We start from the raw sequence: 19,924 nt of genomic DNA on the forward strand, positions 1-19,924 counted from the left end.
GGAAGTAGGAGTAAAAGAGAAACAAGCTTTGTCAGCCAGTGTTTGTTACGTGAGCTTAAGGGGGTGTGGCCAGATTGATTAAGTTTCGATTCCTGTCTTCCCATGGAGAATTCCTAAAATAATAAGTGGTCTAACAAGTTTTACTCTTAAAGTGAGATGCAAATTTTGTTGAGGAAAAAAAAACAGTTCTTTAGCTCTGCTCTGTAGAGTACAGGGAGTGCAGAATTATTAGGCAAGTTGTATTTTTGAGGAATCATTATATTATTGAACAACAACCATGTTCTCAATGAACCCAAAAAACTCATTAATATCAAAGCTGAATATTTTTGAAAGTAGTTTTTAGTTTGTTTTTAGTCTGAGCTTTTTTTAGGGGATATCTGTGTGTGCAGGTGACTATTACTGTGCATAATTATTAGGCAACTTTACAAAAAACGAATATATACCCATTTCAATTATTTATTTTTACCAGTGAAACCAATATAACATCTCAACATTCACAAATATACATTTCTGACATTCAAAAACAAAACAAAAACAAATCAGTGACCAATATAGCCACCTTTCTTTGCAAGGACACTCAAAAGCCTGCCATCCATGGATTCTGTCAGTGTTTTGATCTGTTCACCATCAACATTGCGTGCAGCAGCAACCACAGCCTCCCAGACACTGTTCAGAGAGGTGTACTGTTTTCCCTCCTTGTAAATCTCACATTTTATTATGGACCACAGGTTCTCAATGGGGTTCAGATCTGGTGAACAAGGAGGCCATGTCATTAGTTTTTCTTCTTTTATACCCTTTCTTGCCAGCCACGCTGTGAAGTACTTGGATGCGTGTGATGGAGCATTGTCCTGCATGAAAATCATGTTTTTCTTGAAGGACGCAGACTTCTTCCTGTACCACTGCTTGAAGAAGGTGTCTTCCAGAAACTGGCAGTAGGACTGGGAGTTGAGCTTGACTCCATCCTCAAACCGAAAAGGTCCCACAAGCTCATCTTTGATGATATCAGCCCAAACCAGTACTCCACCTCCACCTTGCTGGTGTCTGAGTCGGACTGGAGCTCTCTGCCCTTTACCAATCCAGCCATGGGCCTATCCATCTGGCCCATCAATACTCACTCTCATTTCATCAGCCCATAAAACCTTAGAAAAATCAGTCTTGAGATATTTCTTGGCCCAGTCTTCAGTTTCAGCTTGTGTGTCTTGTTCAGTGATGGTCGTCTTTCAGCCTTTCTTACCTTGGCCATGTCTCTGAGTATTGCACACCTTGTGCTTTTGGACACTCCAGTGATGTTGCAGCTCTGAAGTATGGCCAAACTGGTGGCAAGTGGCATCTTGGCAGCTGCACGCTTGACTTTTCTCAGTTCATGGGCAGTTATTTTGCGCCTTGGTTTTTCCACACGCTTCTTGCGACCCTGGTGACTATTTTGAATTAAACGCTTGATTGTTCGATGTTCACGCTTCAGAAGCTTTGCAATTTTAAGAGTGCTGCATCCCTCTGCAAGATATCTCACTATTTTTGACTTTTCTGAGCCTGTCAAGTCCTTTTTTTGACCCATTTTGCCAAAGGAAAGGAAGTTGCCTAATAATTATGCACACCTGATATAGGGTGTTGATGTCATTAGACCACACCCCTTCTCATTACAGAGATGCACATCACCTAATATGCTTAATTGGTAGTGGGCTTTCAAGCCTATACAGCTTGGAGTAAGAGGATGATGTGGTCAAAATACTCATTTGCCTAATAATTCTGCGCTCCCTGTATATAATATATCTCTATAAAGGTGTTTCCTCTGGGCACTTTGGTTTCCTCCCACATCCCAGAAACATACATATAAGTTAACTGGCTTCCATCTCACCTGGGCCCCAGACTACAATGCACATACAGTATGACCACAGTAGGCATTAGATTGTGAGCCCCTCTGAAGGACAGTTAGTGACATGACTATGTAAGCTGCAGAACATGTCAGCACTATATAAATACTTAATGATATTTCTTTACCATTGTCCTGAAATGCTGTTTTGCTTTTCTTAACCACTTCACATTCCGAGGTTTTTCCCCTTTAAAGTGGAACTGAAGTGAGAAGAATATGGAGGCTGCCATATTTATTTCCTTTTAAACAATACACTTTGCCTGCCCGCCCTGCTGATCTATTTGGCTGCAGAAGTGTCCGAAGAATATCAGAAACAAGCATGCAGCTAATCTTGTCAGATCTGACATTAATGTCAAAAACACCTGATCTGCGGCATGCTTGTTCAGGGCCTATGGCTTAAAATATTAGAGAGAGAGGATCAGCAGGGAAACCAGGCAACTAGTATTGCTTAAAAGGAAATAAATATGGTAGCCTACATATCCCTCTGGCTTCAGTTGTCCTTTAAGATTGCTGACAATTTTGGCATTTCAGCTGTCACTATTGCTACAGCAATAACTTTTGTATTACTTATGCTATCAAAGAGGTATGCAAGCATTATGCTATCAAAGAGGTATGCTAGGCTTTCTTTGGGAAATCTTTGTTTTCAAAAATAATTTAATTTTATAGGCATTTTATTAGGGAAAAAGGCATAAGTGCAGAACATACACATTTTTTTATATTTCACATAACAAGTGCCACACTTATAAAACATCTCCAAATATGTTACTTGTCTTTTGCCAGGTAACTTGATACTCTACATGCCATATATCCTCACTAGTTGGGAATGTGGCATACCATTATCTCCAGCTTGTGTGTTTGTAGCAATTGTATTAGATCGCTATGGCGCACAGTTTGGGGACCCCAGTACTGTACAGATACATTGCTAGGCAACAGCTCAGTGATGTATCTGTATAGTGTTGGGTCCAGGAGCTTTGGCCCAGTGATCACATGTGACCGCTACGGGCGGCAGCCATTAGAGGTGTCCACTAATCTTAGGACTAAGTATAGATGACACAAAGGGTTCATTTATTAGGTAGGAGTTAATATTTTGCTTAGAGGGGGAGAGAAACCCCCCAATTATTTAAGAGGTCACTGTCACTTTTTTTTCCTGTTTCATACTTCCCAACTTTTTGAGATGAGAAAGAGGGACACTTAACCACGCCCTACCACACCCCTGATCCCGCCCCCGCCACACCCCTAGTCACGCATACCATAAAGATTTCATAAGAAAAATATGTTGTTTTATAATTCAAACCACACTGGTTCTTTCTATCTTGGTTCATTTTCCTTCATAGTAACACTTTAAAATTAGTCATATAGCAATTTAAAGGATGGGAATAAAGTTTAGAGTCAAACACATTTTTTATTAGAGAAATATATATATTTACATAGAAAGAGGGACAAAGTTCTGAAAGAGGGACAAATGAGGTGGAAAGAGGGACAGGGCTCCAAAAGAGGGACAGTTGGAAGGGAGCTTTGCTGTTTTGATGGAATGCACACAATTAAATGAATGTGTGAGTGTGCAGGTGGGGCTGCACATGTGCAGAATTGTGCATGTGCACTTGTGGGAACGGTGGGAGTGCACATGTGCAGAAGTGTGCATGTGCACTTACGGGAGCGGTGGGGGTGCACATGTGCAGAAGTGTGCATGTGCACTTACGGGAGCGCTGGGGGTGCACACGTGCAGAAGTGTGCATGTGCATGTGCGGGGACGCTTGGCAGCCTTTTAACTGCAGGATCTGAATTTCACATCCTGGAATGCACAGGAGGGCTAATTAGGAGGACTTGAAATTCAGGAATGCACGCCTGCTTTTGTAAGTTAATGGTATTAAAAATTATTGTTGCATTTCAGTTTACAGCTGGGTATACAGGACATTTCCACTTCTGTACTGACTATACACGATTTTCCATTTTGCCTCCCCTCTCCATAGGTGAGTACCTGTCTTGATTTTTCTTGCTGTAGATTTAGTTCAAACGAAAGATGAGAGGCGACTGACATCCAGGGGAGAACGGGACGGGCTGTGGTGGTAGAGGGGAGAAAGAAGTCTGGGCCCCTCTCCCAGTTGGGGATAAGATTATCAATCACTGTGCGCGGGCAAAAAAGTTTTCACGGGGGCCCTTGACCTGTAGTTATGCCCCTGATGCAGTTACATGTCAATTATCTTATGCTGTACCTGGGGAGTACTACTTACCTCAGGAGGGTGAAGCCTCTGCATCCTATTGAGGCTTCCACTGTCCTCTTCAGCCTCCTGTATCCAGTGCTGACAGCTCCCGAACTTCACGTGAGGCAATATTTACCTTTTGGGCTCCAGCACAGGTGCAGTAGAAGCTTTCTGATTGGGCTCTGGCAAATCACGCCTGTGTAGTAAAGTGGACCGGAACAGGTTTGGCTATTTCTGCTGGAGCCTGACCGGAAAGCTTCTACTGCGCCTGGAAGCCAAGAAAGGTAAACACTGCCATGCGCTGCTGTGCATGCGCAGTGCTTGTTGGGAGGGCCGGATTTGTACTCTTTACCGCCCAAGGCCACTGTCACCAGCTGCCCCTTCAGTATAGGTAGCGAGATGACCCCTCCCCCTTCCCTCCAGTCCAGTATAGGTAGCCACATGAGCCATCCCCATTTACCTCCAGTATAGGTAGCCAGTTGGCTCTTTTAATCCCTCCTTTTCTCACCCCCCTTTCAGTATAGGTAGCCAGCTCAACTTCACACTGCAGCAGCCATCAGTGTCACTCATTTTTGCCGTTCGTCTCCAGTGCAGAGGCTTCCTCTTCCTTTTAGTCTCCAAAGTTGCCCAAATCCATAGCCATCGGCCATAATGAAAACGTGCACAGAGTGCAAGGTGGCTGCGGCACAGGCGGCTAGCAGCAGAGTACCACAGTCAGGCACTCGCCTGATCTCCCTGCGTTGCAGAATTTGCAAGCTTGCAAATGCTGCACCAGTTTAGCCTGCTGCTTTGGTGCCCTAGGCCATGGCCTAGGGGGCCTTGGCCTAAATACGGCCCTACTTGTTGGTGGTTGTCGGGGGAATTTTTTGGGGACCCAGTGCTGGATCCCTGAGGCTACAGAGGACGGGGGAAGTCTCTTTTTACATTTACTTTTATTAGTGAAAACAAATGGTATATTTGCGAGGAATCCTTTTACAGCAGTATTGTGGCTGTACAACGATGCCCTGCAAAAGAATTGCCAGTTCCACCTGGTTTCCAGGTAGTCATTATGCTCTGTGTACTGATCACCTAGAAACCCCAGCAGGAAATTCACTTCACTTTCTGTTGATATTTGGCATGAACTGTGATTTAAACACATTTAAAAAGCATATTTTCTATTGTATCTTTAAAACCATTATTCTCAAAAACTAAAAGGTCTTTTCAAAAGATGTATCTTTCTCATTGCCACTGTTCTCCTTAACCACTTCAGGTTCTGGGGTGTTTACCTCCAAGGGCCCTTTCACACTGGCGCAGTGCGGTGCAGTAATTTTACCGCACCCCACCGCAGGGCAATGAAAGCCTATGGAGACTTTTGCACTGACGCGGTATAGCGCGAGCACGATGCAATGAAAGTGACGTTTTCGCTGCATGCCCGATGCTCGGACAGATCTATGTAGCCGCACGGTTCTGCGTCGACATGCGGCGGACCGGAAGTAATGTAAGTCTATGGCAACGCGTGTCAGTGTGAAAACCCACCTTTTTGCAATACACTTCTGCGCATGTGATCGCATTGGTCTCAGGAATGTCACTTCCCGCTTGACCGGCTGCCAGACGGGGACTAACGCGCGCTAATGCAGTAATCCCCGAAGGCCTGTTATTGGTTGCTGCCGCCAATCTGCAGTGTGAAGCCAACCTTAAAGGACACAACCAGGATGAATAAAAAGTAAAAAATCTACTTACCTGGGGCTTCCTCCAGCCCTATGGCAGCCGTCCTGTGCCCTCACCGCAGCTCCGGTGGCCCGGAGTCCCCTCCGGGACAAGAGGCCTACTTGCGTTCCCGCATGCGGCTCACGTAGTCACGCTGACGTCATTTGGACTGTACTGCGCAGGTGCAGTAGTTCTGCACCTGCGCAGTACAGTCTGGATGACGTCAGTGCGACTCAGTGAACCGCACGCTGGAACGCAAGTTGGCCTCTTATACCGGAGAGGACTCCGGGCCACCGGAGCTGCGGCGAGGGCACAGGACGGCTGCCAGGGGCTGGAGTAAGCCCAGGTAAGTAGATTTTTTACTTTTTATTTATCCTGGACCTTCCCTTTGACGCTCTCTGACACTCCTCTAGCCTGCAGGGGGGTTGCTTTCATTTTTGTGACCTCTGGGGTCGTGACGCTGGAAGGAGAGCTGCTCTGTGCGTCTCACACAGATCAGCGTACAGGGAGGCAGCGGAGCGGTATGGGAAGCAGCCAGGAAGAGACAGCTGCCCAATGGCAGCTGGGGAAAGCCTGCAAGAATGCCCTCAGTGTATGTTTTGAGCAGGGAATACCTCTCCTCCCTTCCCCATGAAATTGGTGACAATCGCATGTCCCCAATTTCCGGGGGTTATAGTGCGGCAGGGGTGGGGGGCAGAGAGAGGCGGTGTGGGGAAACAGAGGCATGTCCTGCAGCAGGGAACATGCCTCTGTGTCCCATCTGCCCCAACAACAAACATCTGCAGCAACAAACATTCACTACTAGAAGAATGCACGAGCCTGCACAACAATAACAGGGCGCACATGTTTATGAGCGGGTGTGTGCATGTGCATGCGTGCGGGCGTGAACAGCGGCATTCTGCACTCCAGTGCCTCGTACCTCCAGGAACACAGAGGGGCACAGATTTAGACGTTCGAGGTACGTCGAAAAACAAGAACATACCTAGCAAATTAGGCAATGCTAGCATGTATGGGGACTTTGCTATTAACCGTCAAGGTAGTTTCCAATGACTTCAATGTAATTTGCAGAAAAGTTTCAGCGAAAATTTGTGAAACAATCGTAAATTCAACAAACTTTTTGCAGTTATGATAGATGCATTTGCCCTCATCCCTAGAAATGAGGTATATCAATGAAAACACTACAAGGGTATTATAATTACTACTATTCCTTTTATTTATAGTGGTGTAGAGCATACAATACAGACAATAGTGGATAACAAAAACATACTATCATACTAGCTCATCCCAAGTACAAATTACATGCATAGTTGAAGTGGAACTCCAGCCTAGCTTTTTGGGTACATGTGCACGATTAGGCAAAATACACTTTGTGATGTGTATCAATTACGACCGTCACGACAGATTGGATCTTTAATATCCCCGACAATTCCCACTCAAAGTGCCGCGATCGTTTGAGCTATAGTTTGTGCCCAAACATGTGCCATCGCGTGTTCCCGCTTGCAGGAAGATGGATCGGGAAACGCCTGTTTGTCAGGCCGCGCTGCTGAGCTTTCCCCAATCCATCTAGGAGTGAAGACGAGGGATGGATGGGAGATCAGCAGGATGCCAGGCATCTAGTATTGTTTAAAAATAAATAAATATGTAAGCTCTCATATCCCTCCCACTTCACGTGTCCTTTAAAGCTCTGTTAGGTCTTAAAGCGGATCCGAGATGATAACTATAACAAGTAACTTGTCTATATATCTTATCTAAAGTTTAGATAGTTTACACAGCAAATCTAACTGCAAACAGCTTCAAAAGTTTATGATTATTTATTGCTGTGATACAATGAGGGCAGCCATGTTCTGTTTGTCACATTGTCACAGGCTGAGGGCTGGGGATGCTATCAGCTTGCCTGTGTGTAAATTCAGTCCCCTATCCTCCTCCCTCCTCTCCTCTGCCTCTGAAATCTATAGCTAGTAAACTCCTACTGCCCAGACTGAGCCCCCATAAGCCCTTGCTACAGTGCCAAGGCACAAAAGGAGCTGTGAGCGAGGCTTGTTTAGTTTATAGGGAATTAGAGTATTAAAACAAAACAAAACAAAGTATTTGGCTTGAGGAATGCCCTGTAAACTATATGAAAGGAACACAATTATGCAATGAGTAAAAGTTTATCTTGAATCCACTTTAACTGCTGTCTGCTGGAGAGAGTTACTTCTATACTTCTCTAGGAGGTGGTAAATATTCTCAGTGAAACGTAGCGGAAAGAATTGACAGATTACTGGGTGGGGCTGGGGAAGACCCCGCTGTCATGGTACACATTGGCACCAATGACAAAGTTAGTGGGAGATGGAAGGTCCTCAAAAATGATTTTCAGGTACTTGGAGATAAACTTAAAGCAAGGACCTCCAAGGTGGTGTTTTCTGAAATACTGCCAGTGCCACGTGCTACATCTGAGAGACAGAGGGAGCTTAGGGAGTTAAATAAGTGGCTGAGAAATTGGTGTAGGAAGGAAGGGTTTGGGTTCCTGGAGAACTGGGCAGACTTTGCAGTCGGCTACAGGTTCTACAGCAGGGATGGGTTGCACCCTAATGGGGAGGGTGCAGCTGCATTGGGGGAGAAGATGGCTAAACGGTTGGAGGAGATTTTAAACTAGGATCTGGGGGGAGGCGGGAGGATAAAGTCTCAATACGTAGACAAGATGAGGTAAAAAGACAGTGGGAACCTAACATTATGGGGGGTGGAGAGGGGGGTGGGGACAGTGTAAAGATTAAGGAGGTTGGTAAAAATTCAAGTAGCCCATTTCATGTAAACAAAATTGGTAAATGTGGTGGTAAAAATATAAAGTGCATGGTAACCAATGCTCAGAGCCTTGCAAATAAAATAGACGAACTAGAGTTCATTCTGAATGACAAAGGCTATGACATTGATTGTGGGAATAACCGAGACATGGATGGATGAAAGCCATGACTGGATAGCTAATTTAAAAGGATACAATATGTTTAGGAGGGATAGAACAGGGAAAAAAGGTGGAGGGGTTTGTCTCTTTGTTAAGAAATCTCTTACAGCTGTCCTCATTGATGAGATGGAGGAAGATTACGAAGATGTGGAGTCCGTTTGGGTAAATATTCATGGTGGAAATTTGCCAATTGCTTATTGGGGTATGCTACAGGCCACCTCTTATTAATGAAGCTGCAGAACTGCGATTACTACAGCAGATTGAAAAAGCTGCAAGTAAAAATGAGGTCATAATTATGGGCGACTTCAACTTTCAAGACATTGACTGGAGTATTGAGGCTACCCATTCTGGTAAAAGCAGCAGATTTCTGGCAGCACTACAGGACAATTACTTGACTTAAATGGTAACTGAACCAACTAGAAGGAATGCATTACTGGATCTGATTATTTCTAATAGACCAGATAATGTATCAAATGTGCAGGTTCAAGAACATTTGGGAAATAGTGATCACAACATGATAACGTTTGATCTGGTGACTGATAGGCCACGGGGCAGCGGGACCACTAAAACTATGAATTTTAGAAAAGCAAAGTTCAATCAAATTAGGCAGGCACTAAGTTTGGTGAACTGGGATAATGTACTACAAGGGGAAGACACTGAAGGGAAATGGCAAGCTTTTAAACTTATACTGAATCAATATTGTAGTATGTATATCCCATATGGAAACAAAATATCTAGGAATAAAAAAAGGCCTCTATGGATGAATAGAAAGGTTGAAGATAAAATCAAGAGGAAAAAGAATGCCTATAAGGTCTTAAAACAGGAGGGGACCGAGGCTGCACTAAGCAATTATAAGGAGTGCAATAAAAATTGTAAAAAATAAATTAGGCAGGCAAAGATTGAAGCTGAAAAACAAATCGCTAAGGATATCAAATCTAACCCAAAAAAGTTTCACAAGTACATTCACTCTAAAAAAAGAAAGGTTGACTGTATAGGACTCCTAAAGGATGAGGGTGGGAACTCAATGGTGAATGACCAAGGTAAGGCAGAGTTATTAAATGCTTTCTTTGCTTCTGTCTTCACAAAAGAAACAGCACTGTTGCAAACTACAGAGGCGGAAGAGTCTCAATCTTCACACTGTAATATTAAATACTTAACGCAGGAAGAAGTGAAGGCAAGACTAAATAAATTAAAAATATACAAGGCACCTGGCCCGGATGGCATGCATCCTCGGGTCCTAAGGGAATTAAGTTCAGTTATAGATAAACCCCTTTATCTTATCTTTTGTGACTCTCTTGCAACTGGCAGAGTCCCAGTGGATTGGCGTACAGCCCACGTTTTCCCATTATTTAAGAAGGGCAAAAAATCAGATCCAGGAAATTATAGACCTGTAAGCTTAACATCAGTTGTATGCAAACTATTTGAGGGGTTACTAAGAGATACTATACATGACTTCATAGTAGAAAATAATCTTATTTCTCAGCATCAACATGGGTTTACTAAAGACAGATCCTGTTTGACTAACATGCTCAGTTTTTATGAGATAGTGAATGCTAATATGGATATTGCTGTAGATGTGATATACTTGGACTTTGCAAAGGCCTTCGACACTGTTCCCCACAAAAGTCTGGTGCAAAAGTTGAGGATGCAAGGACTGGGGAAGAGTCTGTGTTCATGGATAGGGAACTGGCTAATGGACCGAAAACAAAGAGTTGTGGTCAATGAATCGTACTCAAAATGGGAGACTGTTAGCAGTGGGGTCCCACAGGTGTCTGTTCTGGGTCCAGTGCTCTTCAATTTATTTATTAATGACCTAGTAGATGCAGTAGTGAGCAATGTTGCTATTTTTGCAGATGATACAAAATTGTGCAGAATCATCAACTCTCAGGAAGATAGTGTCATATTGCAACAGAATCTAGATAGGATGGCTATATGGGCACATACATGGCAGATGAAATTCAATGTTGACAAATGTAAAGTCATGCATTTTGGACGTACTAATGGTCTAGCACCATACAAAATAAATGAGATACAGTTGGGATACAGTTGGGGACATCAAACTTGGAGAAGGACTTAAGAGTACTCATTGACAACAAGTTAAATAATCGTACTCAATGCCAAGCAGCTGCAGCTAAAGCTAACAAAATTTTGGGATGCATTAAAAGGGAAATAAAAACTCGAGATGCTAGCATAATATTGCCCCTGTTTAACTCTCTAGTAAGGCCACATCTGGAATATGGAATTTAGTTCTGGGCACCACATTACAAAAAATATATTGCAGTTTTAGAGCAGGTGCAGAGACGAGCAACAAAATTGATACGTGGGATGGAAGGTCTCACTTATCAAGAAAGGTTAGATAAACTGGGTTTATTTAGTCTAGAGAAAAGACGCCTTAGAGGGGATCTAATTAACATGTATAAATACATCAGAGGGCAATATAATAGCTTGGCGGATGAGCTTTTTGTCCCTAGGCCTTCTCAAAGGACTAGAGGACATGATCTGCGCATGGAGGAAAAACGTTTTAGCCATTTATTTAGGAAAGGGTTCTTTACAGTAACAGTGATTAAGATGTGGAATGCATTGCCACATGAAGTCGTTATGGCAAACTCTATACCTGCATTTAAAGGGGGCTTAGATGCTTTCCTTGCGTTGAAAGACATCCATGGCTACAATTACTAGGTTATGCCTAATGATGTTGATCCAGGGATTTTATCTGATTGCCATCTGGAGTCGGGAAGGAATTTTTCCCTTTAGGGGCTAATTGGACCATGCCTTGTAAGGGTTTATTCGCCTTCCTCTGGATGAACAGGGATATGTGAGGGAGCAGGCTGGTGTTGTACTTTATACTGGTTGAACTCGATGGACGAATGTCTTTTTTCAACCAAAATAACTATGTAACTATGTAAAACCACAGATAGACAAGAGAGAAAATACAGAACATTTATATTACGACTTTCTTCTAGAAGGCTCAAAGTAGCAGTAAAGAAGCCCCAGGTAACTGTAAATTAGCGATAATGAACCATCTCAGGTTTACTTTAATGTACGGTAATAACTTTTATTTTTGTTAAAAATGTATTGTTAAAAAAAAAACAAACAAAAAAAAAACAGACATATGTTGTACCATTATACATGTATTAGTCTACATAAACTTGGAATATAGAGATGGATAGACTGATTTTGTTTCTTTATTTCTATAAGAGCTAAAGCCTGGTACACACTTTCATTGGCCAATCATTTACCAATTTTACCACCTCTATGTAGTATGAAGGTCAACAGATATTGCATGCTATGAGCAGATTGTGTAGGTGAACGCTCATACTACATGGAGGTGGAAAAATTGGTTAGTGATTGGCCAATCATAATTTAAACTGAGACCAGGCTTAAAGGAATACTTAAGTCAGCAAAAAAAAAATGACTTCTACTCACCCTGGGCTCTCCTCAGCCCCCTGCAGCTGAACAGTGCCCTCGCCGTGTCCCTCCGATGCGCCTGGACTCGCCGGCGGGCACTTTCGGTTTGGCTGTCACCAGCCGACAGGCTGGGAACGCGGCTGATTAGCCGCGTTCCCGGCGGCAATAGCGCCCTCTATAATGCTATTGCGGCCGGGAACGCGGCTAATCAACCGCGTTCCCAGCCTGTCGACCGGTGACGGTCAAACCAGAAGTGCCCGCCGGCAAGTCCAGGCGCATCGGAGGGATACGGCAAGGGCACCGTTCAGCTGCAGGGGGCTGAGGAGAGCCCTGGGTGAGTAGAAGTCATTTTTTTTTTGCTGACTTAAGTATTCCTTTAAAGGGAACCTAAACTGAGAGGGATATGGTAATTTCCCTTAAACAATACCAGTTGCCTGGCAGTCCTACTGATCTCTTTGGCTATAGTAGTGGCTGAATCACAGACCTGAAACAAGCATGCAGCTAATCCATTCTGACGTCAGTCAGAGCACCTGATCTGCATGCTTGTTCAGGGGCTGTGGCTGAAAGTATGAGAGACACAGGATCAGCAGGAGAGTCAGGCAACTGGTATTATTTTTAAAGGAAAAATCCATACCCTTCTCAGTTTAGGTTCCCTTTAAGTCTTATCTTTTATGTTTCATAGCAATAAAAGGCATTTTATTGTGCTTGAGAGTGCCAATTCTAATTTTAGAATATTTTGGGGTAAAATACCAGTATGATAGACATTGGTGCAGTGATGAGAAACATTACATTGAAAATACCTTGGGGTGTATGTTAAAAGAAATAAGCATAAAAAAGAAGAAATATCTATCTATCTATCTATCTATCTATCTATCCATCTATCAGTGATATGCTAATATGCACATTTTATGTACATTTTCTTCACATTTATGCAGCTCTGATCCGTAACACTGGAATGTTGTAGCTGGTGATTTTGGTCCAAATCCAAGCTGAATAAATCTGCATGAAAAATATATAATTTACATCTACTCAAAGTTATTAGCATCCCCTTCACCCTTTCAAGCAATCAGGCATTTAAAAATATTACATTTGATCATTGTAACTACAGTGAGATTCTTCCCTGCTCAAACAATACTACCAGTCAAGCTCCCAGGTGGGACTCTGATAAAAAAAAAAAATATATCATATATCACATCAAATAAGTACTGTATACACTAGTTGGTGTGACTGTCCTGTTGGGCCTACATGTACTCAATTGACCTCTGATATGTTATTCAATGTTTTAATCTATTTTTTTTATTTTTGCATAAGTGCCATAAAGTAAAAATGCAGCATGAAGGGGCTCAGCAAAGGTGGCAGTGAAAGTGTATAAATGTTTGACTGCGTCACCCAGCTCATAGAAGGACAGCTGTCCAGCCTCGTAATCCAGATATATCCCAAAATTCTCACTGGAAAATGTGAAAGAATAATTTTTTTCCTCATCATTATGCATTACTCCACACTTATTGTTAGACTTGCGTAGGACCCAGGACTTATTATTACTTCCAATGCTGCATAGATTTCCTGATCTGCCTATAGTTGAATACGCCACTCCTATCCTCCAGTTCCCTTTTCTTCCTACCTCCACCTGCCAGTAATGTTTGCCTGATGAAAATTGAGTCTTACTTAAAATTTGATTATTTACAAATCTCATTGGATGAAATGGGTAAAACATGGCTGTACCGTCTTCCATAGTTACAGTTTTTAAGTCTTTTGAAACCATCATACTCTGTCCAGCTGTCCGCATATCAAGCACAATATCTGTATTTGTGTGCACATTTGCATCTGTCTTTGCTTGATTCATAATATGGAACAAATCCTTTACCGCATCTGTGACAATAAAGCCCTCATGAAGATGTAATACTCCAAAGTCCTCCTTTGTTTTCACTAAAGCTTTGTGGTCTATTGTTTTCATGTTGTCATCTTTCTCTGCCTCAATTTCTTGTAAAAAACCCAGTGGATCTGTCATGTTGCACAGCCTCTCAATTTCCTTCATCTTCTTAGAGAAGTTGTCCACCCCTGCTTCCAGATTCTGGATGCTTTTAGTTATATGGGTGGTGATTGCATCTTCTCGTTTGTGAATTGCATCATTTATTTTCTTCTCAAGAGCATCCAACTTTTTCTGGATTGTTCTGAACAAATCAGTGACTGTCTTCTTGACTGTAGACGCATCCCCCTTTACTTTAATCTGGTGATCCAGAAGTGCTTGAATCCTGTTCTTGACCTGTACTCTTTGTGATGAGAGTTCTTCAAGATTATCTTTTAGCTTTTTTCTTTTGTTTTTAAAAATATCATTAATTGGCGTCACTAGATGCTGCTTATGTTTCCCATCCAGCCTACAGAACATACAGATGTATACAGAATCCTCATTGCAGTAATACTCCAAGATCTTCTTGTGGACAGAGCATTTCCTGTTCTTCACGCAAGTGGTAGGTTCAATCAGTACATGTTCTGCTGCTTTATTGTGGACTTTCACATGACCCTCACACAGAGAAGCTTCACAATGCACACATGTCTTTACCGCAGGCGCTGAAGAGTTAATGCAGTAGCTACACAAGATTCCACTTATCTCCTGCTCGGGAATATTAGGCTGGAGACTCTCTGCAATGTTCTTTAAAGCGATGTTCCTGTGCAGTGCAGGACGCTCTACAAACTCCGTACGGCATTGAGGACAGGAATAGAATTCAGATCCTTCTTGTGCATCCAGCACACCTCCTATACATCTGCTGCAGAAGTTGTGGCCACATCTCAGCACAACAGGATCCTGGTAGACATTCAGGCAGATGCAGCAGTTCAGCTCCTCGCTTACATTAGCAAACGCCATTGCTGAGAAGAAGAAACAAACTTTGTCAGTCAGTGTTGTACTCTTGAGCTGAAGGGGGTGTGGCCAAACGGAGTAAGTTTCGATTCCTGACCACTCATGGGGAATTCCTAAAATAATAAGTGGTTTTACAAGATTTACTGTTAAATGAAAATCCCTTTTTTGGAGTTAAAAAGCAGTCTCTTTAGTTCTGCTCTGTGGAGCTCAAGGACTAATGGCAAATATTATTTTAGTTTGTTCACCTTGTTTTTTTTTTCTTTTCTTTTTTTAACACATACACAGAGAAATAACTACACATGATAAAGGCCCACCAAAACTTTGCTGCCCCCCAACATTCACACCCCTTTTATCCGTGGTGACCCCCACAACCAGAAGGCCCATCTACCAGCAATATAACAAGTGTGGCCATGGTGACTCCACTACCCACAAGAATAACTGCTTGTTTTGGAAGGGATCAGGGCCGGCCCTAGACTTTTTGCCGCCTGAGGAAAAAATGATTGCTGCTGCCGCCCCCCGGGAGGGGGACCACCCCTGCCGAGCTGGAGGGGTAGCGGGCAGGGCGGGGGTATTGGGCCTAGCGGCGGGGAGGGGGGGTCGGACCCCCCCTCCCTCGCCTGGGTCCCCCGTCCTCCGCTCCCCTCCAGCCTTAAATACATCAGAAGCGCAACTCTCGTAAGAGGCAGTGGGCGGGGAGGACTCACCTCTTCCTCGCTCGATCCAGCGTGCGCTCCACTGACGTCCCTTCCTGCAGCGGCGTCCACTTACAATACAGTGGGCGACGTTGCAGGAAGTGATGTCAGTGGAGCGCACGCTGGATCGAGCGAGGAAGAGGTGAGTCCTCCCCGCCCACTGCCTCTTACGAGTTGCGCTTCTTATCTATTTAAGGCTGGAGGGGAGCGGAGGACGGGGGACCCAGGCAAGGGAGGGGGGTGGTCCGACCCCCCTCCCCGCCGCTAGGCCCAATACCCCCGTCCTGCCCGCTACCCCTCCAGCTGGGCGGCCGGCTCCCCGCACCCACCGATGGGCGGATGCCGCCCCTAGAAATTTGCCGCCTGAGGCAAAAGTTTCACCCCGCCTCATGAGCGGGCCGGCCCTGGAAGGGATGATTCTTGTATTGCAAGGGAGTGGAGTAAAGGGTTGGGGCTCCCCACAGCCCAGGGCCTCCCTTCACCTGCAAGCACTGTTTCCCCTATAGTTACACCTCTACATACACAGGCACAGTTTTTCCATAGTTTTCCCAGCAGAAACTATCAGGTGGGTGTGCCAAAGTCTACAGCCAATCACTGATTTTATCTAGGTGTAAAAAGAGAGGAAATTGAGCTCTGCACTGCACTGGGTAGTTAATCATCCATGCAGGAATTTGTACTCCAAACAAATTTTTTTTGCCATAGTTACAAAGAACAATTTGCACATATAGTCAGTAGTGGAACTTCATATCCACCTGTAAATTAAAATGCAAATACAACTTGTAACAACATTACCTTAAAAGAACAGGAAGATGGATGTGCACCCTTTTTTCTTGTTGTATAGCAATTATTGAATGAAAGAAAAATGTTCAAAACAGCATAAACTGAACTGTGAAGAACAAGAGCTTTTCCTTATGACAAGGGTAAGGAATAGGACCACCTTGTAAATAAGGAGTCAGTGTGTGAAGATCTCAGATTTGGGGGTTCTTATGACATCCTAGGACCCCACCACCATGTATTACTGTTGGGTATTCCACTTAATCATGTGTGTATCGCTACTGCCATCCAATTACATTGCACTGCTCTGAAAAAGATTTTGCTCTGCGTGGAGGCGGAAGATTTTTTTTTTCTCAATGCCTATACGGTCTTTTCCTACATTGTTTTTTTACCATGTTCCTTCTGATTTCCCTAACTTACGTGGAAAATTTGGTGATGATAGCATGTACAGAATGCATAGCATGAACCCTGGAAATTGGCGCTATTGACTTCAATTGATAAATTGGAACACGATACATGGAACAGAGCAACTTCCTATTTTCATGTTTGTACTCGGAAAAGCCAAATTCGAATGCAAAAACTGGAACTGTTCCGGTTCTGAGAGCTCAACCTTACTGATAAATTAACACTGTTCATTGCATTATTTTTGAAAAGCATTTTCCCTTTACAGCATATTTTTCTTGATTACTGTGCGCACAGTACCTTGGAGGAAAGCCACAAACTTGTCGGGCTGGAGGTGAAACAGCAAAGTGGTCAAACTGCCACCATTGCTATCTCATATCTGGTAAGCTTCAAGGGGCCTTGTGCAGTAAACTCCAATAAAGTTGCCATGTACAGGGAGAGCAACAGTTTAACCCGTAGTGGCGCTAATGGGTTAACAGTCGATAGTTCCCCTGAGCTAGCAATGTTAAAATAGGCTTCTGTACCCTGTGCACGGTAACTTTACCAAAGTTTACTGCATCAGACCCAAGATATCATATTTTGTGTATCTCAGGGAATATGTCTGATGGTTTCAGGAAGTACTTGAGCTTGATACTTTTGAGTAAGTAAAATAAATTCTAAATCTTCTTCTTCTAAATCTCCTTCTTCTTCTTTTCTGTAGCATGTAACATTGGCATTAGCAGCAGAAGGATTAGCTGGTAGCAGAGTAGGCAATTGAACCTGGTGATATCAGAATCAGAATCAAATTTAATGGCCAAGGACAGGGGTTGTACCTGAAATTATTTTTGGCACAGACAGGCTCGAGTAGTACAAAAGACAAGTTTTGCAGATATGCAGTATTGTTCAAGTTATACAGATATACAGTATTGAAGACAAACAGATACACAGTAAGTAGATTAATTCAAAGTAAGGAGAGCAGTAGAGTAGTTTAAGTGACTCTAGACTAGTTGGGGTGGTGTAACATGGGTGGGCTAACTACCCGGGTGTAAGCGCCGGAGCACGGGAGTGCGATGTGGAGGGTACATTGAGGAGATCAATGGCTTGGGGAAAGAAGGTATTCCTGTGTCTAGTGGTCCTGGTGGGTAGGGACCTGTAGCGGTGGCCTAAAGGGAGAAGACTGAAGTAGCGGTTGCCAGGGTGGGTGGGGTCGCCTGCTATCCTCGCAGCCCCTGAGCGCAGTCTGGACGAGTAGAGAAGGTTGAGTGGTGGGAGGGGAGTACCGATGATCCTTTCTGCAGACTTTATGACTATTTGTAGCTTGTACCTGTCCCTCGCAGAGGCCCCTGCATACCACACGATGATGGAAGAGCCAAGTATTGACTCAATGGCAGCAGAGTAGAAGCAGGTCATAATGTGTTGCGACATTCCAAACTTTTTCAGCTGTCGTAGGAAAAACAGGCGTTGTTGCGCTTTCTTCTGGATCATTGTGGTGTTTTCCTCCCATCTTAGGTTGCTGGATATGGTGGTGCCTAGGAAACGCGCGTGCGGGACCCTGGCAACCTCAGTGCCTTCGATGTGGACCGGTGGGAGTTCGGAACGGCCTTTCCTGAAGTCAATGATCAGTTCTGCAGTTTTGGCTGTGTTCAGTACAAGCTTGTTTGTCTTGCACCAGTTGCAGATATTCGTAATCTGTTGGCGATAGGCTCGTTCCTCGCTCTCATCTATGAGACCAAGGATGGTGGTGTCATCTGCAAACTTGATGACCTAGACGGAGTTGCTTGTTGAGGTGCAGAAATTTGTGTACAGCGAGAACAGCATTGGGGACAGGACACAGCCCTGGGGGGCACCCGTGTTGGTGATTCGCATCTGCGAGGAGAAGGTGCCCAGCTTAACTGTCTGAGTCCTGTTTGTCAGAAAGTCCTTCAGCCAGCTACAGAGGCTGGGATGCACATTGAGGAGAACTAGTCTGTCGAAGAGAATGTCGGGGCTGATAGTATTGAAGGCGGAGCTGAAGTTCAAGAGGAGGATCCTGGCATAGGTATTTGGTCTGTCTAGGTGGCTCAGAACGTGCTCCAGGCTGATATTGATGGCATCCTCCACGGACCTGTTGGCCCTGTAGGCAAACTGGTAAGGATCCATCAGATTCTTGGTGGTGTGTTTCAGGTGGGAGAGGACCAGCCTCTCGAAGACCTTCATGATGTTTGATGTCAGTGCGACAGGTCTGAAGTTGTTTAGGTCAGTGGCGCCTGGTTTCTTTGGGATGGGGATGATTGTGGAGATTTTTAGGCAAGAGGGAACCCTGTGTTCCTTTAGGGATTGTGAGAACAGGGAAGTGAGGACTGGGGCCAGTTGGTCTGCACAGGTTTTTAGGCAGAGGTTTGACACACCATCTGGGCCCTAAGCTTTCCTGGGATTGAGTAGCTTAAGGAGTCTAAGAACCTCGGCCTCTGAGACCATCACTGCGGCTGGAGGGCCTGGGCTAGTATGAGCCTGAAAGGTCGTGACCGGTGGCACCTGGTCAGAGGGTACATCTTCTTGGTTGTCTTCAAACCTACAGTAGAACCTATTCAGATCTTCTGCTAGCTTAGCACTGGGAGTCGTGTGATAAGGTGGAGTCTTAAAGTTTGTGGCTACCTTGAGACCTTTCTAGACTTCGCACGAGTTATTTGAGCAGAGGCTCAGCCGTAGTTTATCAGAGAACCTTCTTTTTTCCGCTCTCAGTTCTTTGTTGAGGGTGTTTTTGGCCTTCCTGTACTCCTCCCGGTTGCCACTCTTGTGGGCTTCCTCCTTGGTTCTACATAGCAGACGTAGCTTGTTGTTGAACCAGGGTTTATTATTGGGGTACACCCTATAGGACTTTGACGGGATGCACATGTCCTCGCAGAAATTGATGAACGATGTGACTCTATCTGCCCATTCATCTAGGTCGCCGTGCTGTGGGGCAAGGGCTGACCAGTCGGTGCAGTCAAAGTAGGCCTGTAGTTTTAGCTTCGCTTCCGTCGTCCATTTCTTGGATGTCTTAAGGGCTGGTTTGGAGTTCTCAAGTCGCCTTTTGTAGGTAGGAATCAGTTGGATGAGGCAATGGTCTGAGTTGCCGAGGGCTGCTCGAGTGGTAGC

At 44.3% G+C, this 19,924-nt stretch overlaps 1 protein-coding gene across 1 annotated transcript; it reads right to left on the reverse strand.

Moving 5' to 3' along the window:
- Positions 1 to 12,465: 12,465 nt before the first annotated feature.
- Positions 12,466 to 14,987, reverse strand: LOC137522932 (E3 ubiquitin/ISG15 ligase TRIM25-like). The gene has a single exon (XM_068243088.1). It carries the CDS (start codon positions 14,964 to 14,966, stop codon positions 13,386 to 13,388), a length of 1,581 nt encoding a protein of 526 aa, XP_068099189.1. The 5' UTR covers positions 14,967 to 14,987; the 3' UTR covers positions 12,466 to 13,385.
- Positions 14,988 to 19,924: the final 4,937 nt, after the last annotated feature.

This window comes from Hyperolius riggenbachi, chromosome 6, assembly GCF_040937935.1.
Source record: "Hyperolius riggenbachi isolate aHypRig1 chromosome 6, aHypRig1.pri, whole genome shotgun sequence".
NCBI classification, from domain to species: domain Eukaryota; kingdom Metazoa; phylum Chordata; class Amphibia; order Anura; family Hyperoliidae; genus Hyperolius; species Hyperolius riggenbachi.

Excerpts from the sequence above, each read along its gene's own strand:
- LOC137522932 (XM_068243088.1), bottom strand. The coding sequence starts at position 14,966 with ATGGCGTTTGCTAATGTAAGCGAGGAGCTGAACTGCTGCATCTGCCTG.